Raw genomic sequence first — 27,961 nt, forward strand, 5'->3', positions numbered from 1 at the left:
AGTGGATAAAGAATCTGCCTGCCTAATGCAAGGGACATGGGTTTGATCCCTGGTCCGCGAAGATCCCACATGCTGTGTAGCAACTGAGCCTGTGTGCTGTAAGTAATGTGCTGCCACAACTAAGACCCAGTGCAACCACATAAATAATTTTTTTTTTTTAAAGAGCAGAAATTTGGGGATTCCCTGGCAGTCCAGTGGTTAGGACTCTGCGCTTCTGCTGCTGGGGGCCTGGGTTTGATCCCTGGTTGGGGAACTAAGATCCTGCAAGTCATGTGGCGTGGCCTAAAAAAAAAAAAAGAAAAAAGAAAAGAGCAGAAATGTATTCCCTCCTGTTTCTAGAGGCTGGAAGTCTGAAATCAGGGTGTCAGCTGGGCTGGTTTCTTCTGAAGCCACCAGGGAGAATCTTTTCCATGTCTTTCCCGGCTTCTAGTGGGTCCAGAAATCCTTGTCATTCCTTGGCTTGTAGACACATCACTCCAATCTTTGCCTCTGTGGTTACGTGGCCTCTCCCTGTGTGTCTGTGTCCAAATGTCCCTCTTCTTACAAGGACACTAGCCATTGCATCAGGGCTGCCCTAATCCAGTGCGAACTCATCTTAACTTGCTCACGACTGCAAAGACCCAATTTCCAAATAAGATTGCATCCCAGGTCCCAGGGCTCAGGACTTCAACATACCTTTTGGGGACCACAATTCCTAACAGTGGCTAAATCTGGGTGCACGTCTGTATGCGTTTCCTGGGGTGGCCGTAACAAAGTACCACAAACTGGGTGGCTCAAATCAGCTATTTATCCTCTGAGGGTCCTTCCTGCCTCTTCCAGCTTCTGGGGGCTCCAGGTATCCTTGGTTTGTGGACATATCCCTCCAGTCTCTGCCTCCGTTTTCATGTGGCTGTTTTCTCTATGTGTCCCTCTTCTTATAAGGACGCAAGGCATTGGATTTAGGGCCACCCTAATTCAGCATGACCTCATCTTAACTAATTACATCAGCAAACACCCTATTTCCAAGAAGGGTCACATTCTGAGGTTCCAGGTGGATGTGAATTTGGGCGGATGCTATCCAACTCTCTACCTTGCCCAGGCCTTGGCCCCCGGTAGTGGGGCGAAGGAGCTCCTCATGGGGGCTCCTTGGGGACAGGTAGGACATTATATGCCCGATGCTCGGGTGACTAAGGCTTCCTGGTTTGGTGGGATTTTTGGGATTTTAGCAATGAAAGGTCCGGGTCCCAGGAGACCCGGGTATATTGGGGTGCTTGGTCACCCTACACTGTGTCTCAACAATGGGGGGTGGTGGATGCCAGAGAAACCACACAATGGCAGAAGGCCACCATCTGGGTCACATCTCACACAAGTCATGTACCTTGGCCTCCATCCGCTGAGCAGTCCTAGAGGAGGATCTGATTGGCTCATGCTGGGCCAATCAGAGATGGCTGGGAAGTCACATGGTACAGACCTGGTTGCTGGGGGCTGTTCTCAGAGGATGGGGAGGCCCCTGGGGTGAACAGTTTGCTCCGGAGTGCTTCTGCATCCTCAAGGCCTTGGTTTCTTCCTGGTGTCTTCTGGCCTCAGTTTTCCCTCCATAGCTCACAATGACCAAAGAGAGAAATCTGATTTGTCCCAATCACTGGTGAGCTTATGGCGCCAGGCCTCGCCGGCAGCCACTGGGATTGAGGCGGGGTGGTGCTGGGCCCACCCTCTACCCACTGGTGGAAGGCAGCAGCATTGGAGGTTTGAAGCTGGGAGACACTGGGCACGTCACTTGGCCTCTGTAATCCTCAGTTTCCACAGCTCGAAAATGGAAATGTATGTGTCCAAGTTCCTGCCCCACTGGGGCAGAGGCCTGGCTGCAGGGAGGGCTAATTCCATTCAATTCAACAAAAGCTAACCGGGGCACCCGCTTGTGTCTGTGGGCTGGCGCTGGACACCAGGACGCAGCCCTGATTCTGTCCTGGGGTCTCTCCATGCACCTGCCTCTTACAAGGGTAAAGGAACAGAAAGGGGTGCTTCCTGCTTGTCTCTTCCCCGAAATCTACAGCTGTTTGGGATTTATTGGGAGGCTGGGATGTTGTTCGACTTTCCCTGGTAGATGGGTAGGGGTGGGGGGAGGGGGCAATGTGGAGACTAGCTCATCCTCTTTGCAACGTTCTTATTATTTTATCGAGAGCCCCAAATGGGCTGTTTCCTACCCCAGCTTCCCCAAATGGTGTCCCCATGATCAAAGCCAAAAGGAAGCAGGAACATGTGGTGCACCTTTGAAGTGGGTTAAAAAAGAGGGAGCATGAAAGGCTGTTTGCTTTTTCAAAGATCCCAAGTGATTAGAGAGAAATATGTCCATTTGAGGCAGAAGGTCCTATGCTGGCAGGTCTTTTATTCACTAATTCATGGATTCTCATGATGTACCCGAGGGGGCTATCGTTAGTTACAACTTGCAAACGAAGATGCAGAGGACCCGAGGGGGTTAGTGACCTACTCATAGTCACAGAGCCTTTGGCTGGCACAACCCCAGTCCCGTGGCCTTTCTGCATTCTTTCCTTTGCACAAGCCCCCCTGCCTTTTACAGGGACAAGGCTGGAGCTCGGGTTTAAGGCTCAAATACATCTGGAGGAGAGGCCACCATGCCTCCTGCTCCCCTGGGAGTTGAGCACCTGTGGGCAGATTTTTTTTGAACGTCAAGAGTAGGTGCCTACAGGCACAGCAGTGAGCAAAACAGATTCAGTCCATGTTCTTGCACAGCTGGTGGAAGCCTTTGATTTGAAACAAAGTTAAGGCTCAGGTTGGAGAGGGTGAGGATGCAGTGAGAAAGGACAACAGGGGAACGTGGCTTGGGCTTCCCGGAGGCGGTGACATTGCAAGTGGGGCTGAAGGAGGAGGACTGGGGCAGGACAAGCCCTAAACCGTTGTCATTTCGCCGCCCCCCTCCAGTTTAATTCTCCTCCCCCGTTTTTGGCTGCTGAGACCATGGAAATCTTCTTCCCGTCTGCTAGATCTAGGTCTTAGCCCTTAGGGCCTAGCCCTTGGTCACTCTGCCCCAAGTCACCTTGTAACACCATCTGAAACCGTCGTGTCCATTTATTCACCGTCCTGTCCATCCCCCGGCTCAGCACTTAGGACTCGCTGGGAATCCATGCCAAGAGCCTAGCTCACCATTCTATTTTCAGAGCCGCTGGCAGGCACTTAATAAAGACGAGAATGAGTGAGTCTCCTCCAACGGTAAAAATGCCCCGCCGGAGGAGGCCCTGTCCCGGGGGGAGCAGACACTCACTGCAGGGCCCTTGCCAGTCGCCCCATCCCCAAGCTTCCTCTCGGTCCGGGGTGGACTGACAGTGCGTGAGCCAGCACTCTGCAGACGACACTTGTTGAGCGCCAGCTGCGTGCCAGGGCCCGTGCTCGGCCGGAAGGCCCAGCTGGACCAGTGCCTTGGGTGACCCCCTCCTTGGCTCCTCGCTTACGTCACTGTTTCTTAGGACGCGGAGAAGCGCCGCCAAGCCTCTCGCCCGTCGACCTAAAGTCCTCGCCCCTGCCGGTCCCACCCAGCCGACTCCCGCCGCCCGCTCCGGAAGTCGGCCTGCCCCGCGCTGACCACGCCCCGCGGCACCGCCCGGCCGTGACGTCAAGTGGCGAGACCTTGACGTCACAGGAGCGCGGTGGGGCGGTGTCCGGGCGACCGGCCACGCGTCGCCATGGCAACGGCAGGGTGGGCCAGGGCCGGCGGCGGGAGCCCCGCCTCCCTGGAGGGTGGATGGGGTCCGGTTCCTTCACCCCGCCCGTGCGCGCCCTCGCGGCCGCGCGCCTCCAGTGGTCCCGGGGTCTGCGGCCCGGCCGCGCTGGAGCGGCCGCAAAGCGCGGCGGTCGTCGCGCGGCGCCACCCGCTGCCGCAAAGCGGCGGGCGCGCCTCCGGGCCCCGCCCCGCGCGGTGACGTCACGCGCGCGCCCCAGGGCCGCCGGCCGCTGCGCAGTGGGCGCCGGGCCCTCCCCCGCGACGCTGGCGGCGTAAACGCGGGCCGCGAGCGACGCTGCGAGACCGGGGCGAGCCGGGCGCCCGCGCGGCTGGGACAGCCCGCGCCCAACATGCGGAGGCCGGCAGCTGCAGCGGCGCCGGAGTGGGGGCCCGAGCGGGCGCCAGAGCCGGAGCCGGAGCGCGAACGGGGTCGGGAGCGGGGGCCCGCGCCGCGCTGCTGAGGGAGCCCGGGCCGCCCAGCCCGGCCGCCCGGCCGCGGGGCCACGGCCACGACCACGGCGGAGGCCGTCAGGTAACGACGCGGACGCCCTTGTCGGCGGCCCCACCCCCGCGGACTCCCGGACCACGCCGCCCTTATATCCCGAGGACCTCCCAGTTCCGGCACCTCGCAGCCCCTACATCCGCACTTCGGAACCCCGCAGACCCCTGCATCCCGTGTCCCGCACCCCGCGGACCTCACAGTTCTGACCCTTTCCTGTGGACCCCTGCACTGCCGACTCTGCTTCCCCACTGCCCCCTGCACTGCGACCCCACTGCCCCCTGCACTGCGACCCCACTGCCCCTCCAGCTCACTGACCCCCACACTCTAGACCCCAACCGCTTAGCACTTCTCCCCTGCACCCCTGATCTTGCCGCCGCCAGCGACCCCCGAACTCAGGCCCTGTCACCTCTCACCCCCACTAATCCCCATACTGCAGACCTCATTGTCCTTCCTGATTCCTCACTCCAGACCTTACTGTTCCCTCACTCCAGACCTCAGTGTCCCCCACTGTCCCTCAGCCCCACCCCACCTCCCCCCTTCACCACCCCCCAGCGCTCAAGCCCACGGTCCGCTCCCCGCGTCCTCCCACCCCTCCAGCTCTCTCTACTGGGCCCATCGCTCCTCCCCACGCTGGCGCATACACTCGCCCCTCTGTGGTTCTGCAGGTTTTAGCGGGGAGCTGGGAGCAGGGAAGGGGAGCAACAGTAGGGGTCTGGTCTGGGGGACCTGTTGTGGGCTGCTCAGGAACTCCCGGCTCTCGCCTGGCTGCGCCTCCCCCTTCCGCCCTCGCCACCGGCTTTGTTTTCCGGAAACACTTCGGATCAGGGAGGGGAGTGCGATGTCTGCGTGCCCAGCAGCCACACTCATCCCCTCCCTGCCCTGTGCTTCCCCTGTTTCCTCTGCCCCTGTTTTCTCAGGGGAAGTGTGTTCATTATCGGGCTGGGGGCTGAGAGCACTGCTGTGACGTCCGAGACGTCGTCCTGGGCAGGCTTTGGGCAGCTGGGGTAGTCCCTTGGCCTCCGGATGGCATTGTTTGCAGGAAACGGCCTGGAGAGCTCTGTGCACATAGGTGGAGCCTAGCATTCTCTCCCCAACCTCTTCCACAGGGGGACCCTGGCCAGGCCAGCATCTGGGTCTCCAGGGTTGTTCACACATCCATCCTGAGGGGCTTCTGGGGGTCCCCCGTCCCTGCCCCAGGGGACACGGACAGGCTCAGTTGGCGTTTCCGGGCCCCCACGGGCTCCTGTGGTTCAGGGATGTGAGAGATCCGTGGGAGAGCACAAAGGCTCTGATCTGGAGGCAAGACCGGGGGCTGGGGGATGGCTCTGATTGGAAGGAGGTGGAGGCTGTGCTTGAGGGGAACCGGCTGAGCTGGGCCGCCGGTTTGAAAGGGGGAAGTTTGTGGTCCTCGCCAGGAGTTCGTTTTTATCTGCTGCGCCTCCACCAAGTTGTGGCTCCACAGGCGCGTGGCCAGGTGGGTTGGGGGGTTGACTGTAGCGCCCCCAGGAGCGCACACAGGCTTGGACAGGCCCGCCTCACTGTCTCCGCGGCCCCAGGTGTTCAGTTCCCCGGCTGCGGTGGTGTCTGTGGCCCTATCTCTGAGGAGTGGAATGGGAGGGCCACTTGGGGGTGGTGGGTGTGGGCCGGGGGTCCAGCTGGTGGGGGGCAGCTCCCAGGCTGGGGGCCAGTTGTATGTGCTGCGTTTGCCCGTGGAGGGAGGGAGGGAGGTCGGGAAGGAGCTGGCTGGACCCCCACCCTAGGGGTGGGCCAAACCCTGGGGTCTGCAGCGGTCATCCAGCCCGGCTCTGGTTTTTCCGTGTGCAGTTGCCAGTTGGGTCTTCTGGTCTGATTTCGAGTTCCTCTAAATTTTTCTGAAGCGGGTTGGGGACAGGCGTCTCATTCCCTGGCTCAGAGATGTGACAGCAGAGCCGTGTGTACACAGACTCCTCTGAACTGCTGCTGCTGGTTCCATCTTAACCTCCTCCTTTCAGCTACATAGTAATTACCTCTGGATTGCAAGAGGAAGTAGGTGAGGTTTGTTGGTTTTTTTTTTTACACTGAAAGCTTTCTATCTGTTCGTCCCAGCTCTGGGGAAGCCAGCCAGCCAAGAGGCGTTCCGGACAGCTGCAGGGGCAACCTGTGTCCTTGGGGGTTTACTGGTGGGTCTGAGCGAGCCCTCATTGTGGGCCCAGTCCCCGCAAGGTTGTACCTGGGGAAGTAGCACCTCCCCTGGACGTCCTGGAGCACCAGGAACTCCTTGTTCCAGTGCTGCCTGGGCCACCTCAGAGCAGCAGGTTTTCTCCTCACAGTTGTTGTGGGTTTGGGTTGCTGCCTGCCCCCCCTCCCCCCAGAGGCCTTACTGGGAGGCCTTACCAGGCTGCAGGCTGGGGAGGGAGTTGGCAGCGGGGTGTCATGGCCAGGGGCGTTGGGTGGGTCAGCATGGGTGGTGCATGCGGCTTGGGGTCGTGGTCAGTGTCTGGGGTCTAGCTGGTGCTGTCACGCCCAATGGGGGCCTTGCTGTCGTGACCTAGGCAGCGGGGTGTGCTCGGGAGAGCTCTGGCCGTCGGGTCGGGAATCTTTCCGCCGTGGAGGAAGGGTCCGCCAGGCCCGAGACCTGGTAGGTGCGGAAGGCCCTACCTCGGGCAGCTCCGTGTCTGCCCATCCCCGTTTGGGAGCTTTGGGGGGCCTGTGCTGGGCGATGGCCCAAGTGCCCATCCTACAGATGAGGAGGTGAGGCCTGAGTGACCTCCAGTAGGAAGACCTATGCTCCCTGGGCTCCTCTGGCCCACAGGGGCTGCGAGTACCCATCTCCTCCTCTCCTGGCCTCAGCCCCTCCCTCCTGCCCTGTCTTCCACAGGAGCTTCTGGTCCAGGCTGAGCCCACGCCCGCCTTTGTAGCGCGGGGCTCCATGCAGAGGGTCGGTGGGACTCTCCGGGAGAGTGGCTGGTAGCAGCACTTCCTTCTCCGAACCCCATGCGTCCCCTGGTACCCGGCACGGTCCACGGATGTGCGCCCGCCCTGCTGTCACGCAGCCCTTCCTGTAAGCCCCTTTCAGTGAGCGGCAGAAGCCAGGTTGCTCGGAACAGACCGCGGTGCTTAAATTCCAGAGGGCGAGCCCCTCCCCTCACCGCGGAGACCCAGCCTGCAGAGCCCGTGCAGAGTGCGTGCGGGGCGGCAGGAGATCCCAGCAAGTGCAGATGTTGCAGTGCCTGAGCACCCCTGGTGCGGGACTGCTCTCCCCCGGTGCCCCCGCCAGCAGCCCGTCCTTTGGAGAACAGAGAGCTGCCCACCGTCCTCCCGCTGCTCGGAGCCTCTCCTGCCAGTGGCGGGCAGGGGCACCCAGGTGCTGGATCTGGTCCCGGGTCATCCTGGGTCATGGTAGGATCGCTATTTAAAGGTAGAAATAGGGGCTTCTCTGGTGGTGCAGTGGTTGAGAGTCCGCCTGCCGATGCAGGGGACACAGGTTCATGCCCCGGTCTGGGAAGATCCCACATGCCACGGAGCGGCTAGGCCCGTGAGCCATGGTCGCTTAGCCTGCGTGTCCGGAGCCTGTGCTCCGCAACGGGAGAGACCACAGCAGTGAGAGGCCTGCGTACCGCAAAAAAAAAAAAAAAAAAAAAAAAAGGTAGAAATAGATAGACGGTATGTATCACAACTTTACGTTGGTCTGTGATGCACCTCAGTCTTAAAAAGTTGTTCTTGGGGACTTCCCTGGTGGCACAGTGGTTAAGAATCCACCTGCCAATGCAGGGGACACGGGTTTGAGTCCTGGTCCGGGAAGATCCCACAAGCCGCGGAGCAACTGAGCCCGTGTGCCACAGCTACTGAGCCCGTGCTCTAGAGCCCGCGTGCCACAACTACTGAAGTGCGTGCGCCACAACTACTGAAGCCCGTGAGCCTAGAGCCCGTGCTCGGCAACAAAGAGAAGCTACTGCCACGAGAAGCCCGCGCACCACAATGAAGGCCTAATGCAGCCAAAAGTGGAACTTCCGCCCTCTTGAATGAGGGGACAGCCCTGCCTGGTGTTGGGGGCCAGGCCGCTCCCCCGCCAGCCCCCTGCAGGACGTAGGGTTGCAGGGCAACGTCGCTCATTGTGGGGCCTTGGTGAGTGTTTGCGGTGCCCCCTTGCGGCCGTGCCCGTCATGGGGGGCTCTGCTCGCTGTGGTTCCAGAGCTTGGCTGGTAGGCACGTGGCAGAGCTCTGCTGGGCGCCCAGTGGGTGACCCAGCCGGGACCGCGGGGCAGCTGGCTGGGGAGTAGGCTGAGATTAAGAATCCCAGGCAGAGAATTCCGGAAAGACTGGGGGCTTTCGTGGGGGGACGGTGGGGTGGCGAGGGCTGAGGTTGGGGGAGGTGCCTGGGGACACGTGCAGGCTCCCTTCCTCGTTGCTTCTAGAACAGGCCTTGGGTGTCATTTCAGGGGGCCACGCTGGGAGACTGGTGTCTTTACAGAAACTTGACCGTGCTGTGTGCCAGGCCGCATCGTCTCGGGGATCACCCACATGGACGGGCTGGCCTTGAAGCCAGCCGCTCGCGTAGCTTAACCCGAGCGGGCCGGGAGGGCCCAGGTCAGTGCCGATAGCTCCCAGGACCCCTTGTGCCACCCTGTGCGCCCCTTTGCTCTCACACTTGCACGGGGGCAGTTTGGGGAGCTCCCGCCCTGGCCTGGGCCCTCCCTCGGACTGCCGGCCCTCAGTCATGAGCTGCTTGTTTCCTGAAGCTGCAGCCATGGGTCTAGCGGGAACCTGCATGAGGGACTCTTTCTAGAACCAGGTCTCTCCCCTCGGCACTGTGGGCGTTGGGGCCGGGTCATTCTCTAGGGCAGCCCCGTCGTGACAGCCGCAAACATCCCAGGCGCTGCGTGGTGTTAGGGCGGCAGGATCAGCCCGGCGAGCACCCCAGCTGGGTGTTTCCTGCACTCCACAGCCTGCTGTGAGGGCCCGGTGGGTGCCCGTTTCAGGTGCTCCCTGAGTGCGTCTCCGGGCCTCCACAGGCCCACCTTTGCCCCCAGGAGCTGGAAGTCTGTGGAAGCAGGTGGGGAGGGGACCGGCAGAGGGGAGGCCCGGAGGGATGCGGCTCATGTGGACTGGACGTGGTGGCCGGCCAAGGTCCCCCCATGGGGCAGTGTCTGCCCCCTCACCTCGGGCCGCCCTGCTGCTCGTCCAAGGGTGACCCTCATCCTACCTCCTGGTTTCGCCCCTGGCCTCCAGGCTGCTGCCTGGGGAGTTGGAGCTTCCTCTGTGGCCAGATGAAGGGGGCAGAGCCAATCAGGAGACCGTCTCCCCTGGACGCTCCACTGCCTTCCCTCCAAAGCTGGGGCTCCAGCCCGGCCAGTCCCCACGCGCCCCTGGGTAGTGCCCCTCACCCAGGCAGGCTGCAGGGCGCGCCCGGCGCCTCTCACACCCCAGCCTAGGCTTCCCCGTCTGAAATGGTCATGACAGTACCCAGCTTGCGGGCGGTGCGGAGTATTTTGGAGGCCCAGGTGTCTATCAGGCTCCCCAGCCCTGGTCCGCAAGACAGACAGGATGTAAGCCGTGTGGATGGTGGACAGTGTGCTGGTACCTGGTTGAAAAGTAGAAAGCAACAGGTGACGCTCCGTTTACGTCATTTAATTTTGTTTTCTGAGGTATGATCATTGAAACGTTAATTGGTGTGAGAAGTTACTGTTGAGGCGGCTTATGTCCTTCCTATTGGGTGTATATCCATACTCGTGGCTCATCACCATTTGGAAGCTAAGTTTTCATCGGAAACGCTTGATTTTAACAAATACACGGACTTGAGTAGAAAACATCAGTGCCTTTGGCAATGTGAGTCCTGGCAGAGGCTGTCTGCGCTGCTGTCAGTCATGGCCACGTGTAGCTGATAACAGTGTGGGGTGCCCAGTGAAATTTTAGTTTCAGACAAACCACCGAAAATTGCTTAGTATAAATAGGCCTCAAATAGCGCATTGGACATACTTGTAGTAGAAGTTATTAGCTGCTTATCTAAATTTCCGTGTCAGCTGGGCGCCCTGTGTTTTTATCTGTGTCTGGCCACCCCGGGCTGGTGGCAGCCTTCCATCGGGGGCTCGGGGCTGTGTTGGCCTCAGTGGGTTGGGGCCGGTGGCCGGCCTTGAGGTGTGGAGGGGGACCTTTGCAATGAGGAGGTGGTGCTCCCAGGCGGCTGCAGGCCCTGCCCCGGCCTCCGCATCTGGGGGTGGGCTGGGCATCTGGTGACTCTGATGCAGCCTCTGGGCAGTGGAGGCGCTCCAGCTCGCGGCCAGTCTGGGGGACCAAAGTCAGGGTGCTGTTTGCTCGCTGAGCGGGGCCAGAGGCCAGCGGGGCAGTTCTGGGGCGAGAAGGGAGCTCCTGAGTGTGCCCAGGTGAGCGTGAGCCCGTCCTGGGCCATCGTGGGGACACCTCTGCGCCCCTGGGGCCTTGTCCCGGGCTGCTGGGAAGGACCGAGGCCGTGAGTCAGCCCTTCCTCCTCTCCCCACCTTCTCGCCGGTGTCTGCGTCTCTTACTTCCTGTGGGCACGAACCCCTTGTCCTCTGAAGGATTTATTGCGTGTCTGTCACAGAAGCTGCTTCAACTGGTGGGAGGGGGAGGCGTGGCTCTGGCAGCTGCACGTGCGTCGGACTTTGATCTGCGCTGGACAAGCCCTGTTCTCTGGGCTGCCTGCCAAGCCTCACGCCCTGTGCCCCTCCAGACAGCTCTGTGGAGATGCCACACACGCCCCCGGTTTTAGCTGAGGTACGACTCCCAGACCATGCAGTTCGCTGGAGAGTACACCTTGGTGGTTTTAGTGTATTCACAAATTGTGCAGCCGTCACTAAAATCATTTCCAGAACATTCCATCACCCCCAAAAGAACCATGTCCCCATGAGCAGTCACTCCCCAGCCCATGACAGCTACTCACCACTCTCTGTGTCCGTGGATCTGCCTGTTCTGAACGTTTCCCATCAGTGGAGTCGCACCCTGTGTGTCCTGTGTCTGGCTTCTCTCACTGAGCATCGTGGTCTCACGGTCCATCCACGTGGTAGCGAGTGTCAGGGCTTCACTCCTTTTCGTGGCTGAGTGATGTTCCTGTGTGTGGAGGGATCACATTATTTATTCACTCCTCAATTGATGGACATGTGGGTCGTGTGTACCTCTTGGCCGTCATGAGTCATGCTGCTGTGGATGTGCAGACACAGGTGTGCGTGGACGTGTTCTCAGTTGCCTCAGGTGGACACGGAGTAGGTTGAGTGGGGACTGCGTGTTTAACTTTTGAGGAACTGCTGCTTGTTTTCCATGGCGGCTGCACCACCTTCTGCCCCACCCGCCATGGGTGAGGGTCCCGTTTGTCCACGTCCCCACCAGCTTCCTCTCCAGGTTCTGTGTCCTGGCCTCTCCCAGCATCTTTCCTGTCCTGGGTTGGGGTCTGTCCTTTGTGGTGGTGTCTGTCTCCTCAGAGCCTGGGAACCCTGGCCGGTTTTTGGAAGACCATTCTCCCACTGCCCTGCACTTTCCAGAATGCCAACCCTTTGGAGCATGTGGGCGCTGGGGCTGGTCCTGCCCTTTGACATCACAGACAACGGGCTGGCCCGTGGACTTCGGTCCTGGCGCCCTCGGCTGCTCTCCTCTGAGCAGGCGTGTCCAGTGCCTGGAGTGACCGGCAGGCCCCAAAGGGCCAGGTGGCCCCCCCAGTTGTGATACCACAAAACAACTGTCCTCTCGTTGGTGTTTTCAGTAGCAAAAGCCACACGCACATTGAGGAGAATGGCCGTTACGACAAAGCGTGGGAATGTCTTAAGAACTTGCTCAGAATCTAGGAGGTGGGCACCAGCCACGCGTTGGTGAAGTCCTTCCAGACCGCTGAACAACACGGGCGTGTTTGTAAGCGGGTCCAGGGACACGCTGTGGACGGACCCGTCGGGATTGGCTGCGGGTTTCCTCCGTGTGGGGTAGAGAGACCGTCTCAGGCTGCGCCATGGGAAACGAAGCCCTGTGGGCCTCAGGCAAGCTCCTGGTGCACCAGGTCCAGGTGGGGGGTTGGGGAGGGAGGACCGTGCAGGCTCCAGCCTGGATGCAGGAGCCCGGCCCATTGGGCAGGCGCTGGGCCTCCTTCCCAGAGGCAGCTGCCTCGTGATGCCCCCGGCCCTGAGGGGAGGGCCCGGGTCTTTGTCCCTGACTCCTCACCCGGTGGGGGGCTGGCCGGACGGGTGGGCTGGTGGGTGTGGTTTTCTGGCGAGTTTGCAGGTGCTCTGGGGGGCCCCTTAATGTCCTCCCTCGTGTGTCTCTCCGGCCCCTGCGTCTGCGTGTCCCCCTCCACCCCAGCAACCCCGCTTCCGTGCCCAGCCGGGGCTCCGCGTGAGGCTCCGTGCTGAGAACCCTCTTCCCCACCCTTTCCCCCGCCCTGCTCCTGAGCTCAGGAAAGTTTGCACCTGCTGGCAGGGGCAGGGAAGGCACAGAGGAGCCCCTGGGCTGCAGTCTGGCTTCCTTGCTGTGGAAGCGCGGAGGCCGCTTCTGAGGGCCCTGACGTGCCTCTCCCAGCACCTGGCCTGGGAGCCCAGGTTTCCATCGTTTCCATCGGCGCACGTGTCCCCGCCCCACGCTCTGGCCCTCAGAGGCCTTCACGTTACTTCCCTGCTCTGCCCCTCGTGCTCTCGGACCCCTTTCAGCAAGTAGCCGCCATGTTCCCCCCGGACCTGCTGTGTCCCTGGGGAGCGCGTTGGGTGGATGGGCTGCCGTCGATGGCGGTGAGTGCCGTGATGCTCTTTGAGGGGCTGGGTGGGTGACATTGGAGTGAGGACTGGAGTGGGTGCTGGGTGGGTACTGGGGGAGCTGCTAGAGGAGGTGGAGGTTTTTTTTTTTTTTTTTTTTTTTTTTGCGGTACGCGGGCCTCTCACTGTTGTGGCCTCTCCCGTTGCGGAGCACAGGCTCCGGATGCGCAGGCTCGGCGGCCATGGCTCACGGGCCCAGCCTCTCCGTGGCATGTGGGATCTTCCCGGACCGGGGCACGAACCCGTGTCCCCTGCATCGGCAGGTGGACTCCCAACCACTGCGCCACCAGGGAAGCCACGGGGTTGTTTTTTAAATAGACTTTTTTTTTTTAAAGTTATTTATTTATTTATTTTGGCTGCGTTGGGCCTTAGTTGTGGCACGTGGGATCTTTCATTGCGGCGCGGGCTTCTCTCTTAGTTGTGGCGCATGGGCTCCAGAGTGTGTGGGCTCAGTAGGAATCGAACCCGCGTCCCCTGCATCGGAAGGCGGACTCTTACCCACTGGACCACCAGGGACGTCCCTAAACAGACTTTGTTTTAGAACAGTTTTAGATTTACAGAGAGGCTGTGAATCAGTTCAGAGGGTCCCCGTGTGCCCACGACCAGCCCCTCAGCACCTCCCGCAACCCAGCTGATGGGCCCGTGTTCATACGTCATCCTCAGCCAGAGTCCATGCTGCCCCACGTCCTCTCTACCCCACGTCCTCTCTGCCCCAGGCCCCCGGGCTGTGCTGGTGTCGCCCACTCTCCTGGGGTGGGGGGCATGGCCGTCTCCCTGTCTCTGTCTCCTCTCCTCACAGGGCACCCGTCACAGCTTCAGGCCCACCCTCGTTTGCAGATAAGGTCACAGTCCCAGACTCCAGGGGTGGGACGTGTCTTTGGGGGACACAGCTCAGCCCCCTCCTGGGACCGATATGGGGTTGCAGTGCAGGCACAACTGACCTGAGCACCCAGGACGAGGGGTCACGCAAGGCCTGTCATGTGGGCTGGGATGGTGCTGCCCCCTCCACGGGCGGCTAGCTCACTGCGAAGGTGTGGACAAGGCCTTGGCGGAGGGGCTGCAGGGAGAGGCCAGCCTCCGCGGTGATGGAAGGTTCCAGACCTGCTCGTCCAGGACAGTGTGCGGCAGCCCCGGCGGTGCTGAGCTCCTGGCACGTGCCTGGTGCCACCGAGCGCGCTTCTGTGTGTTTGCCTTCTGTGAATGCGTGGCCCGTGTCCTGGGGCAGGACGGCCAGTTGTGCCCATGCGGCCGGCCCGGCCCTGTCTCTGCGCCTCCAGTTGTCTTGTGTTCCACCTGGCATCATGTGGGGTTTGGACGCCCGCCGTCCCCGTGATCGGACTCCTTCTGTGTCCCTTCCCGCCCTCCCCGACCCCCGCCTGTTCTCCTTTTAGCTCTCTGTCGGGAGGCTTTTAAACGTGCCCAGACGCAGCGAGAACAGGCCAGTGAGCCCGTGGCCCGGGCCCACCCGTTCCCAGCATTGCGAGCGATGCAGCACCTCAGCTCGTTCCAGGTGCTGTGTCCAGGGGTCACTGCCGAGCACTCCTCCGGTAGGTTCTCGAGTCGCCCCTGCACAGAAGCTCCCGGTGACTTCTGGGCTGAGGCTGTGGGGTCTGTCGTGAGAACGTTTCAAGTCTGTGGAGAGGTTTGAAGGAAAGCGCTGTCAGTTCCCCAGTCCTCCTGGGCTCGCCTGTAGCTTGGCTGTGCACCTGTGCGTCTCTGCCCACACTTGCTCTTCATGACCCCGAGCCTGCGGCTGCCCCCGAGCGTGAAGTCTGGCCCCCTTCCACCCCTTTCTCCAGGGGGCGCAGCGTCTGGGCAGCAGGCGGCTTGTGCCACACACGGACTTTTCCTCGTGGCTGCTGAGAAGGTGATGCCGGGCTGCGCCTCGGCGTGCTCCAGCATTGCTGGTGGCGGTTACCTGCAGCCTCCGCCGGGTGGGGTGCCCCTTCCTCTCCCGTCTCCTCAGGTCGCGTTCCCTTGTCTGTCAGTCAGTGTGTTGTGACCCATTTCTGCCTAATTCATTTAGGTGTCGACCTCGTCCCGGGGGCTGGTCACTGTTTTAGGGCCACTTCCTAGCTCTGTGCTGTAACTCCACGTTGCGGTGACCTCAAGCTTCTAGGCTGCGGCCCCAGGGCCGGCGCGTCTCCAGGGTCCGGGTCCCTCTTGGGGAGCAGTGCATAGGCACCAAGACCTGACGCTCGGGGTGCTCACGGCTGCTGGGGTGCCAACCCCGGCTCTGGGTGACCCTGGGGAGGAGGCCCTCCCTACACGTGTCACCAAGGCCCCGTGGGACGGAAACGGGCTCAGCCTGATGGAGGGACACGCGTGTCCGGAGGTGCCTCAAAGGGGGCCGCAGCCACGATCCCACCAGAGTCCCGGCACTTCCCAGGCGGCACCCACCAGGGCCTGCCGTGTGCGGTGGAGCCAGGCAGCCTCCGAGGGGCCGCCCCCAAGAGAGAGGCTGCCCATCTCCGCCCCAGACTGGCCCTGCCTCTGGGCCAGGGCTGTGCCTGTGATGTCGGCCAGGGACTGTGACATCACTGGGTAGAGGCGCTCAGACAAGGGGGTTCCCGGGGCCTCCGCGAAGGGGACCTGGCCCAGGCCCTGACGAGATGGAGGACCCCCCAGAGAACACGGCAGGTAACTCACCTGAGCTGGAAGGCAGGCCAGGGGCCGCCTGGGGACTGGCCTGGGGGGCAAGAGTGGGTCGTCGGGACTCAGCGGGGCCTGTGGGATTTAAGTTGGCCATGGGGACCTGAGCAGAGCCCACACCCCTGGAGGGCCTTCCCTGCATGGGGGGAGAGTCCAGGTGCCCCTGGGAGGACCTGAGGGCCATGTTGGTTGGATCGAGACTGGCTTTGTTTTAGGGTTGGGTCAAGGACTGGGTACACCGCCCCCATGACGAGTTTTAGCTTCGGCGCTTGCACCGGGGCTGGCATCACACACACCTGCCTCCTGGTCCCCCAGGTGTGCCGGGGGGCACCTGCAGACGCCCAGGCTCCTGGCAACGTTTGGCTCTGGTTTTAGCCCTGTGTCCACTCTCTGTTACCCCTGCTCCCCCCAGGTCAGTGGGGGACTCGCTCTTGCCATCCCCCCTCAGGCCCCAGGAGGGGACCCAGGATAACCATCCTGTGGATGGTGGGACGACCCCTCCGTGCGCGCTGCGGGTGGCTGCTCTCGTTTGCGGGGTGAGCAGGGCTGGCGTCCTGTCCCTGGGAGGCTCAGGGTCTAGGGCTCCTCCCCCGCCTCCCCGTGGTGGCCACACGCCTGCCTGTTGTCAAGAGGCGGATGGGGGGGCCGTAGGCCTGCCCTGCTGCTGTCGGCCCGGCTGGGTGAGCTGCGGTGGGGCCTCTGGCGTCGCGTGTGGGCTGCGGGCCAGGGTGGGGAGTACACACGCCAGAGTCTCTGATTTTGTCCTTGGCTCCCCGTCGGGAGCCCCGTGGACATCGGGGCGTGGGGGCCAACACGGTGCGCCTAGCACCGCAGCCCCTGTCGACGCGGGCTATGCCCTGGCTCTCGGCTCACACAGGGCTCCTTCCCTGCTGTGCCCGGTCATGCCCGTCTCTGCGTGGCGCCTCCTGGACTCTCGGCCCACCGGCTGCCGCAGGTGTGCTTGCGAACGTGCCTCTCCGCGCTGGCTGGAGGGCCCCCTGCTGGACAGTGTGACCGGGAGAACAGGCCTGCTGCTGGGGGTTGTGGCCGGGAACCCACTGCTGCCCGAACCCTGGGCACGGAGTAAGCGCTCACCTAACACAAGCCATCCTGGGAGGCGGCAGAGGAGAAGGGTCTGCCGAGGGGAGTGTCGCCGGACCCTGAGGCTTGCGTCCTGCAGGGTCTGGGAGTGAGGGCCTGGTAGTGAGCACCTGGGGGTAGGGGCGCTTCTGAAGAAGCCCGAGGGGGCGTGTCTCGTGGCTTTGGGGCCGTCAGAGGTTCTGTGAGCTCGGAAGGGTTTGCACCTGGGGACGTGAGGCCAGGCGGAGGCGAAGGCCGTGCCTCTGTGGATCTTGGGCTGGGGCCGAGAGCACGTCCCGCCTGGCCTGAAAGCGGGGGTCGCGGCCCGGAAAGGAGGCCTGCTAGGGAGCCAGGTGCCGGTGGCGGGGCACGGGCTCCCAGGCGGGTGGGCTTGGAGTACAGAGGAGTGGGGCCCTGGGAGGGGTTCCTTGTGTGTGCTGTGGGGCTGGGCGGTGTCAGGGCCCCCCGCCCCATAAAAGCTGCTTGCACAAAGCGGGACCCAGACATGAATCCCTGCCTGCGGGGGTGCGTGGGTCGCGGCGGCGGGACGCGGGACGGCGAGGCGCCCGCCCCGCACTGGCGCAGATGCGCCCAGTCCTCCTGGCCTCGTCTGCGTGGAAACCACCCTCAGAGGTTCCTTAAGAACCTCGGCGCTCGTCCCCTCCCGCTTGTGTGTGCGTCCCCCTGAGCTCACGGCCCCGTGGTGGCCTGCTGCTGGCGTCTGCCTGCCCTGCACCCTGGCTGCTTCTGCCGCTTGCAGGCGGGAGTGCTTGGCGGGAGTGCGCGGGGCATCCTCGGGGAGTGGAGCCGAGGAGTTGGGAGATCGCAGGGCTCAGCTTTTAATCTTTGAAATTCCCGTGGGTTTTACATCCACCTCTGGTGTGCCTGCGTGTGTGTGCACAGGCATGTGGTGGTTTGTTTTTTTTGTTGTTTTTTTGATTTATTTTTGGCTGCATTGGGCTTTCTCTAGTTGCGGCGAGTGGGGGCTACTCTTCACTGTGGTGCGCAGGCTTCTCACTGCGGTGGCTTCTCTTGTTGCGGAGCAAGGGCTCCAGGTGCGTGGGCTTCAGTACTTGTGGCACGCAGGCTCAGTAGTTGTGTCTCGCAGGCTCTAGAGCACAGGCTCAGTAGTCGTGGCACACGGGCTTATTTGCTTCACGGCATGTGGGATCTTCCCAGACCAGGGCTCGAACCTGTGCCCCCTGCATTGGCAGGAGGATTCTTAACCGCTGTGCCGCGAGGGAAGTCCCCAGGCATGTGTTTTTAATTTCTTTCTGACAAGAAAGAAAATCCGGCTGGAAACCACCCTTAAGTATCCATCAGCAGGGTGGCCTGTAGATTTTGGTGTTCCCTCTCTATGGAATCTGGGAGGACTTCAGCAGAATGAATGAGGGTAGCGTGTCCAGGCGTGTGGTCCGGACACAAGGTGCCCAGGGTGTACAGGGCACGGGTTCGCTGCGTGTGTGCAGGTCTTGAAACAGCAGACGCAGGGGGCTGGGCACCAGGGGTGGTGGCCTCAGTTTTCTGCAGGAATCCCACGCCGGCTGGTTCCCATCTCAGGGAGTGTTTGCCTCCTGCCCGGTTCTGCTCCATCTGGCCTCTCGGCGGCTCCAGAAGTGAGTCGTGTGCAGTCTCCCGTGTGGTCAGGCATCTGGCCGCTCTGAGCCTGGCTCCACCTGGTCCCTGTGCGCACCTCCCCCACTGCTGGGTGCCTTTTCCACAGGCACCCGTGAGATGAGCGCGTGTCCGGCGCTGGCACGGGCTCTGGGGGCAACGCGTGCCCAGAGGTGAAGCAGGACCCCCACGCCCCGGGCAGCTGTCCTAAAGCTGGGCGGCAGCAATGCCGGGGGATGCGGAGGGCGTGGGCGGGCGCAGGAGGGGGGCAGCTCTTCTGGCAATTAAAATAGAACTTCCACCTGACCCAGCAGTTGCAGCCTAGGTCCGAGCCGGGAGACAGCACTCGCCTCCTGGGGGTTGTACACAAACGCCCCGGCCGCACAGTTCACCGCAGCCCAAAGGTGGGCACAGCCCGGGTGTCCTCCTGTGGATGAGCGTGCCCTCCACACGTAGCAGCATCACTCCGCCACAAGAAGGACAGAAGCCCTGACACTCGTGGACGGACCCTGAGAACACGATGCTCAGTGAGAGAAGCCAGACACAGAAGGACCCACGGTGTCCGATTCCACTGATGGGAAACGTCCAGAACAGGCAGATCCACAGACACAGAGAGTGGGTTCGTGGTTGTCAGGGGCTGGGGAGGGGGAGGAGGTGACTGCTGATGGGGACGGGGCTTCTTATTGAGGTGATGGAATGTGCTGGAATTTGAGGTGATTGTAGCACAACTCTGCAAGCATAAGCTGTGGTTCAGTAAGAACCGTTGAACTGTCCACTTTATTTATTTTGGCCTTGCCGCGCGACATGTGGGATCTAGTTCCCTGACCAGGGATCAAACCTGGAGCGCCTGCATTGGGGAGCATGGAGTCTTAGCTACTGGACCAGCGGGGAGGTCCCACTATTTCCTTTGTTTTTAATGTAGTTATTTCCTTGTAAGTTTGTAACAGCTGTTCCCAGTTGACTCCCAAATTCCTGATGGTGAACAGCTGTCCGCCCGCCCACCCCCCACAGGGAACTAACTGCTTACAGGTGGGGAGCGACCTGGCCCGTGGGGGTCGGAACCCCTGAGACGCCGAGGGTGTGGGGAGTGGCCTACTCTGCTAAGGGCCCGGATTCTGGGCCACGCCCCTCCCTGCCTGCCTTTGGGCCTGCAGTGCCCGTGTGGCGTCCCCTTGGCTCAGATCCATCTCCTGCGAGTGCAGCCGGTGAAGGTGGAGACAGACGGGTGGCCGCCCGAGCAGGGGCACCGCTTGGCCAGCGACCAGTGTGTCGTCCACAGGCGCGGACAGCGCTGCTCGGGCGGGGGCGCGCGGCCCCGGGCCGGCCCCTTGCTCAGGTGACGCGGCTGCGGTGCCGGGGTGTCGGCTGGTGGGAACCCCAGGCAGTGGCGGAGCTGGGCGCACGGTTCTTGTTGGGGTCGCATTGTCCACACACACTGTCCATGTGGTTGGGAAGCTGCCGGCCTTAAATGGTGAGGTTTGTCCTGAAGCCTGGGCCCCTGCCTGTCTGGGCATCTCCTGGGCTCCCAGGCTCTGGCTGCTCCGGCCCTGCACGCCCCCCCGGGCAGCGATGACCTGCGTGGGTGCCGAGCATGGACTGGCGTGTGCACGCGTGTGTGAGCATCTCCCCACCCCGTCCTGCCGGCTGTGGGCCTGCCTCTAGGCGCATGGCCAGAGGCCCCCTCATTTGGGCCTGTCCTCGGCCTGCGACTCTTGGCACCTGTGCCGTCGGTGACACACGGTTGCTGGCTGGCCCTTCCGAGCATCAGGCCCTCGGTGGTAGGTGGGGGCGCTGGGGGCCATGTGGGAGGCCAGTTGGGGGCTCGGGCACCCACGGGGGTGGGAGGCGACCCCCTCATCGCCCCCCCCCAGGGCACCGGGCCTCAGTGCTGGTCCTGCCACAGCCCGCCGGGGGCTCCCCCGGGTGCCTTCATGGGTTGTGGATGAGCTACAGCTGGGCCGCCTACCTGGCATCAGGGCCCTCACCTGGCCTCACCTCCCCCCACCCCTGCAGGCATTCGGGGGCGTGGCCTCCACCAGGTGTCAGCCCTTGAGTGCTTGGTGGGGAGGGGAGCACAGGTGTGAGCCTCGCAGTGGCCAGTCTGGGCCCAAGGGGAGCTTGGGCAGGCAGAGGGCGTGGGGAGGTGTCATAGGAGCAGGTTAGTGTTTTCTTTCTAAAGCGATTCCTGTGGCTTTGGCGTGAGAATTGGCCAGAGGGGACAAGAGGAGGCGAGGGCCTGTAGGAGGGCCTGTGACCCTCGTGAGAGGAGGAGGTGGCTTGAGAGGCTAGGCCAGCTGGCAGGGGAGAGCCCCGTCCGTCTGAGCTGCAGGGTGACTGGTCCACGTGGTGGGGGGAGGAGGGAGAAGCCGGCACCACAGACAGACCTTGGGAGTGTATCCCCACCCCCCAGCTCGGGTGGCCAGCCCCTCCCTGTAACCTCGAGGGCTATCGGGGTGCCCACCGTTCCCTCCACAGCCCCAGCTTTCTGCTGGAGAGGCCAGGCCGGACTCGCCTTGGGGGCGCGTGTCCAGCCAGCCCCGTCAGGCTCACAGCCCATCTGCCCGCACTCGGGGCCCTTGCAGCCCCTCCTGCCCTCTCACTCTCCTGCAGCAGCAGCCGGTCACCCATCTGTCCACAGGGTCACGGGCTCCTGGAACGAGGCCCAGGGACGTTGATGTCACCTGGATATTGGGCAGGGGTGGGGTGGGGGAGAGGCAGCTCGGAGGCCCCCCAGGTCTGTGGCAGGGGCCTGTCTCCTAGCCTCGGGCACTTTCTGCTCTGCACCTGTCCTCTTCGGAGGAGCAGTGCTGGGGCCTCTGTTGCTCAACTAGGCATCTCCTCTCCCAGCACAGCCGTCCTCTAGCCTGGGGTGGGCCGGCAGGCGGCACGTGGAATTCTCGGAGGCCCGAGCCTCCCTCCCCTCTGCCCCCAGAAGGTCACAGGTTGCACGAGCCTCCCTCCCCTCTGCCCCTAGAAGGTCACAGGTCGCACCTGCATATCAGAGATCTTTCCAGAACACGGTCCCGCCACCATTTAACGCCCAGTCCCGGGTCCCCTGCCAGGCTGTGCTCTGGGCCCCGGGGCACGTGGCGGGCGGGCGCATCGCGGCCTTCTAACCCGTGCCTCTGTTTCTCCTGCAGCCGAGAGCCACGAGATTTGAGCTCCCGGGACCCGTCAGCAGCATGTGTCCTCCCCCCATGCGTGACCCCAAGGCCACTGAGAAGAGCGCTGCGGCCGGGCCCTCGCGAGCGCCCGCGTCTCACTAGCAGGAGCCCGCCGGGCGCCATGGGGTGCTAGCCCTGAAGAGCCGCCGCGACCACAGGTCTCCGTGGAGCCGGGATTTGCACGGCAGCAGAGTCACCGTGGAGAGGCCAGGGTACCACAAACTTATGGATTTTGACAAGAAAGGAGGGAAAGGGGAGTCGGAGGAGGGCCGGAGAATGTCCAAGGCCGCCGGCCGGAGCAGCCACGGCGTCCGGAGCTCGGGGACCAGCTCGGGGGTCCTGATGGTGGGCCCCAACTTCCGAGTCGGGAAGAAGATAGGCTGTGGCAACTTCGGGGAGCTCCGGCTAGGTGAGCCCCGCTCGTTCACTTCCGGGGACGCGGGGGCGGGGGTGGACGTGAGGGCTGGGAACGCAGGTAAGCGCGTGTGGGTTTCTGTTCCCTGCCCCCGGAGGAGGCTCTGCAGAGGGCTGGACCCCGACAGCTGTGGGGCGGTTGTGCCAGGGGCCCCAGGCCCACAGAGCTCAGGAGGCTGGTGACGCGGAGGTGGGGGTCCAGGGGCATCTCCTGCACAGCACTTAGTGGTTGGAGCTTAGTGGTGGGCGACCCCCAGCCCCCGTCCAGTGGTCCGTGTCTGTCTGTCGGCTGGTGTTGCTGGTGTCTGACATGCCCAGCGGCCTGCGAGGCCGGGAGAGGCCTGTCCTGAGCCTGAACCTTGGCCATGCCAGAGGCGCTGGGATGGGATCAGCAGCGGGTCCTCACTGCCCTGGGCTCTGGGTCTGAGCCAGTGGACTGCCAGCAGCAGGGGCCCAAACTGCTCACGGGAAGGGCGGAGGTGTGGGAGAGACAGGCGCCTCCCCCGGGTGCGGGGCCCCGCGTGCCCAGCCTGATCTGTGCTGCACGGTGGCCGACTCTTCAGCTTCCCCGACGGGGCTTCTGCGCCCCAACCCTGCTGCCCCATTAGTGTGTGCACGTATGTGTGCCCACACGCACACTGGCTGGCACACGCACACTCACGTCCCCCGGCCCAGTCCTGTCCTACAGCCTGGGGGTGCCCCTTGTGGCTTTGGGGACCCAGATGGCTGTCCTGGGTTCTGGCCTTGGCATTGGGAGCCGCAGCCTAAACAGCACAGGTCCGGGTAAACAGGTGGTGGAGCGTGCGTGGGGGCTGCGGGGGTGGCTTTTGGCTCACAACTCTTGAAGGATCGAGGTTTGGTTGTTGCTCCACACCTCAGCATGCGAAACCCGCGGTGCAGGGGCTGACTGTGCTGGTTGTGCTGTGGGGTTTTCTGTCAGGGGCTGGAGCAGCTGCAGATTTCGGTATCCTCGGGGGCTCCTGGAAGCATTCCCCTGGAGGCTGAGGGGCAACTGTGTTCTTTCCTGCCAGGCTCCTCCGGCTCAGTGCCTGTGGTTTTGTGGGCCTGCAGTTAGTCGCTGTTTGTTACTCTGTCCATCTGTATGACTGCACCCCGTTTTGTTCATGCGTTCTCCTGCTCAGGGACCTTTGGCTGTGCCCAGATTTGGGGTGTTGTGAATAAAATTGCCCTGAGCACCTTTCTTCAAGTCTCGCGTATGAGTGTTTTCATCAAAGTGCTGGGTCACGTGTGCTTATGAGAAACTGCCAGGCTGGTTTCCAAAGCAGTCGTACCCCTTTGAACTCCCGCGGGCAGCGTGTGAAGGTTCTCAGTATCCCACATCCTCATCAACACTTGGAGTTGTCAGGCTTTTCCACTTGGAGCGTGCTAGCGGGTGTGAAGTGGTGCCTCACTGTGGACTTTATTTGCATTTCCCTGATGACTACTGTTGACCACTGTTCTCCTGTATATAGTGTGTCTTGTCTTGTGCCTGCTGCAAAGATTTTTTCATCTCTGGGTTCAGATGTTGATTCGGCCTTAATTTAGGTGTGGTTTTTTTTTCTGTTTATCCTGCTTTGGGTTCATTGCGCTTCTAGGGTATGTATATTAACACTCTTTTGTTAAATTTGGAAAAACTTTGCCATCATTACCTCAAATGTTCTTTCTGCCTTTGTTTAGTCTCCTCTCGTTCTCATACTCCAGTCACACATTAGGAGTGTTTGATGCTGTCCCACAGGTCCCTCAGGTTCCTCTCAAGTTTTTTTTCAGTCTTTTTTCTTTCTTCAGCCTGGATAGTTTTTACTGCCTTATTGTAAGTTCACCCTTTTTTTTCTTCTGCAGCGTCCAATATATTATTTGATACATCCATTGAATTTTTCATTTGATACACGGTATTTTTCACTTCCATTTGATTCCCTTATTTTTCTGTTGAGATTTTCCATCTGCTTGTTCATTTTGCCCATCTTTTCCTTAAAATCCTCGAACATACTTGCAATGGCTTTTTAAAAGTATATATTTATTTATTTTACTTATTTATTTTTGGCTGCATTGGGTCTTAGTTGCGGCACGTGGGATCTTTGTTGCAGTGCACGGGCTTCTCTCTAGTTGTGGCACCTGGGCTTCTCTCTAGTTGTGGCGTGCAGGCTCCAGAGCACATGGGCTCTGTAGTTGTGGTGCATGGGCTCTCTAGTTGAGGCATGTGCGATTAGTTGCCTCGCGGCGTGTGGGATCTTAGTTCCCTGACCAGGGATCAAACCTGCATCCCCTGCATTGGAAGGCAGATTCTTAACCACTGGACCACCAGGGAAGTCCCAGCTTTTTTTAAATTGAGGTACAGTTGATTTACCATGTTGTATTAATTTCTGCTGTACAGCAAAGTGATTCAGTTATACATATATTCTTTTTTAAATATTCTTTTTCATATTGGTTTATCATAGGATATTGAATATAGTTCTCTGTGCAATACAGTAGGACCTTGTATCTGCTGACGTGTTACCTAACATCTGCTAACCCCAGCCTCCCACTCCATCCCTCCCCCAACCCCTCCTCCTTGGCAATCACCAGTCTGTCCTGTATGTCTGTGATTCTGTTTCATAGATAGACTCCATATATAAGTGCTATCATATGGTGTTTGTCTTTGTCTTTCTGACTTGCTTCACTTAATATGATAATCTCTAGGTCAATCCATGTTGCCACAAATGGTATTATTTCATTGTTTTTTATGGCTGAGTAGTATTCCACTGTGTGTGTGTGTGTGTGTGTGTGTGTGTGTGTGTGTGTGTGTATGTGTGTGTGTGTGTGTACACGTCTTTTTTCTCCATTCCTCTGTTGATGGACATTTAGGTTGTTTCCATGTCTTGACTGTTGTAAATAATGCTGCTAATGAACACAGGGGTGCATGTATCTTTTTGGATTATAGATTTGTCTGGATATATGCCCAGGAGTGGGATTGCTGGATCACATGGTAGCTCTCTTTTTAGTTTTCTGAGGAGCCTGCATACTGTTCTCCACAGTGGCTGCACCAATTTACATTCCCACCAGCAGTGTAGGAGCGTTCCCTTTTGCAGTAGCTATTTTAAATGCTGTGTCTGTGGTGCCTTTGGCGCTGTTTTTCCTTCTTGCAGTGCTGTTCCTTTTTTCACATGTCTAGTGATGTTTTATTGTCTGTTGGACAATGTGGGTGCCACACGTGAGGCCTGGATCATGCTTCATCCTGGCGACTCATCATGACCCCACCAGGGACTGTTTCTCAGCTTTGATAGGGTGGGTGGCAAGCAGGCATTACTCAAGGGCTGGGGTCGCCCCCTCCCAGTGTGTGGGCTTTCTGGGTTCTCAGCCAAATGTCCGGGGGGTTCAGGGTGGCCTCCGTGCTCTGGGTGGTGGAGGCTCCAGCGTCCTCCTGCCCTGTGCAGCCCCGGCATCTCCCTTCTGCTCATGGCCCCCCGGAGGCATTCTCTGTCAGGCCTTGCAGACTCTCCCACTTTTCACACCTACTGCTGAGCTGGCTGTTGGTGAGGCTCAGAGCCTGGAGCACCCGAGGTCCCCAGGAAGCTGTAAATCCAGACTTCACATGCCCGCATGCACGTGCGCGCACACACACTCTCACCTTCAACTCATCTGGACTCCAGGACTTCGGCTTCCCCACGTGCACAGTCAAAACAGGAGGTTTCTTGACCAAGACACAGAATAAGATGACCAATTACCAGAAAGGATCAGTTAGGCATCATCAAAGTTTAAATTTCCAGAAATGTTGTTTAGAGCACGAGTAGGGGGGCTTCCCTGGTGGCGCAGTGGTTAAGAATCCTCCTGCCAATGCAGGGGACAGGGGTTCGATCCCTGGTCTGGGAAGATCCCACATGCCGAGGAGGAACTAAGCTCATGCACCACAACTACTGAGCCCGCGTGCCACAACTACTGAAGCCCGCGTGTCTAGAACCCGAGCTCTGCAACAAGAGAAGCCACCGCAATGAGAAGCCTGTGCACTGCAACGAAGACCCAAAGCAGCCAAAAATAAGTAAAATTAAATTAAAAAAAAACAAACACGAGTAGGCGAGCCACAGACCGGGAGGTGCTATTTGCTGAGCACCATTGGACAAAGCGCTGTTACCCGGGACGCAGGAGAAGACCACAGCTTGGTCAGCAATAAAAAAACAGGTGCTGCGATTAAAACTGGGCCAGAGATCTGAACAGACACCACCCAGAAGCAGACGGACAAGCGGCTGGGGGGCGTGGAGGGCACCTCGCCTTGTTGGCCCCGGACAGGACTTCTGCTCCGTGCACAGCACAAGCCAGCAAACCTGCCCAAGAAGTGACAGGAAGGCCCGTGCGCAGCGTTCAGTAACGGACACTGGAGACGGGCCAGGTGTGTCCGTGCTGCGACGGACGCGCCCGGGCAGGAAGCCAGAGCGAGCCGCGTCATGCGTGTGCAGGGAACCCCAAGGAGCAGGGAGCATGTGGGGTGGCCTCTCAGGAGGTGAGGTGGCGGTGACGCTGTCTGTCCTCACGGGATCGGGGTGGCCCAGGAGCACACATTTGCCAAAGCTCATCAAATGCTGTGCGTTTCCCAGGTAAATGCCTCCTTCCAAGGGAAAAACAAGCACTAAGTACAAATCGAAGTTGATCTGCAGGCTGCAGTGTTTAGGGGGCAGGGTGCTGAGGTCTGCAACTTCCAGACGCATCTGAAAATGAGATGAACAGGTGATGGCAAACAGAACAGAGCAATCGCGGATTGTGTGACCCAGGCAGCCAGGGTGTGGGGCTCCCTGCGCCCAGCTCTTCCTGCTTTTCTGAATGTGTGAAACTTTCATCATAAAGAGTGGCGGGGAAACACAAGAGGCATGCCTGTTATTTAATGAAAATGAGGAGGACTAGATGGGCGCTTTCTTTCTCTGCCGCTGGGTGCCTTTTACTCGTAGTAACCGAAGGAGTGGAATCTGCAGGAGGGGCCCCTGCGGGCACCCGCTTCGCACAGTGGCAGTGAACAGAACAGAGAGGTAGAAAGCTGGGAGAGGAAGAAATACAGCTGTGACCTGTCTCGGACGGCTTGATTGCCCACGTGCGGAGGCCAGAGTAGTCTTTCAGTAAACAATTAGAAAGGAATGAGTTTGGTAAGGCTGCTGCATGTGCCAACACAGATCGACTGTATTTCTCTGTTGGAGCAACGACTGGAAAACAAAAATTTAAGAATAGTCCCGATCGTGTAAGAGCACCAAAACCCATCAGGTGCCTCCAGAACAAATCTCACAAAGGCCGCACACTCTACGCTGAGCAGTAAAAACATCGCCGAGTCTCAAAGGCCGCACACTCTCTACGCGGAGCAGTAAAAACATCGCTGAGAGAAGTTAACTCTGGAGACATGGACGGCACGGTTCTCCGCAGACTCGGGGCTACCCCTGCAGTTGTCTGGGGACCAGCTGACTCTATAGACGGGGACGGACACCAAGGCCCTGGAGGAGCTGAGGCTGAGCTGAAGACTCCAGGCCAAGCACCACAGTGATGAGACAGCCGGGATGGGCAGGGACCCGGGGGACCGACTGACAGGCATGCGGGCCCCTGACTTGGGCTTGTGGGGTCATACGCACCGGTGTCTTGGCCACCCACGGGTGGGGCAGAACGGCCTGGTGCAGCTGTCTCCCAGATTGTCCCACTGCAGTGGGATGGAGAGGAAGCTGAGGCCTCTTCCCACACTGGATCCTCTCAGAAATAAGACGCAGCAGCACGGCACTTCGGGCGTGAGGTCGCCTGGAGGAGCAGCGCACCGTGGGGCTGAGTCGGAGCTCAGGACCTGGAAAGGCGGGACGGCAGCACCGGGAGGGGCAGAGGGTGGAGCGTGTGCACAGCGCTCACCGTGCATGCAGACGGCCACCCAGGGGCTGGCCCACACTGTGCATGCAGACGGCCACCCAGGGGCTCAGCCACTGGTAGGAACTGTAGCAGGTGAACAGCTCGTGTTTTTGCAGTTTCGTGAGGTTGAGCGCCATGGCTTGTTCTCCGTGGGCACCTGGAGGTCCAGGTGGGCCAGCGATGGGCCGCGTGAGATGTCCTGCCCCAGGCATGTCTGTCTAAGCTGAGGACGCAGGTT

The 27,961-nt window shown here is 60.6% G+C and overlaps 1 protein-coding gene across 4 annotated transcripts in view; it reads left to right on the forward strand.

The window, feature by feature from the left end:
- Positions 1 to 3,983: 3,983 nt before the first annotated feature.
- The window catches only part of CSNK1G2 (casein kinase 1 gamma 2), a 29,864-nt gene continuing 5,886 nt past the window's right edge, over positions 3,984 to 27,961 (forward strand). Inside the window, exons 1-2 of one of the 4 annotated variants that reach the window (XM_030845816.3) lie at positions 3,984 to 4,247; positions 21,445 to 21,877. In XM_030845816.3, the coding sequence (XP_030701676.1) occupies positions 21,694 to 21,877 (184 nt within the window). In that variant the 5' untranslated portion in view covers positions 3,984 to 4,247; positions 21,445 to 21,693. The remainder of the gene's footprint in view (positions 4,248 to 21,444; positions 21,878 to 27,961) is intronic. The other 3 variants (XM_030845815.3, XM_030845819.3, XM_030845817.3) reach the window with 3 other exon arrangements.

The sequence above is a fragment of the Globicephala melas genome, chromosome 3 (assembly GCF_963455315.2).
Source record: "Globicephala melas chromosome 3, mGloMel1.2, whole genome shotgun sequence".
Classification (NCBI taxonomy): Eukaryota; Metazoa; Chordata; class Mammalia; order Artiodactyla; family Delphinidae; genus Globicephala; species Globicephala melas.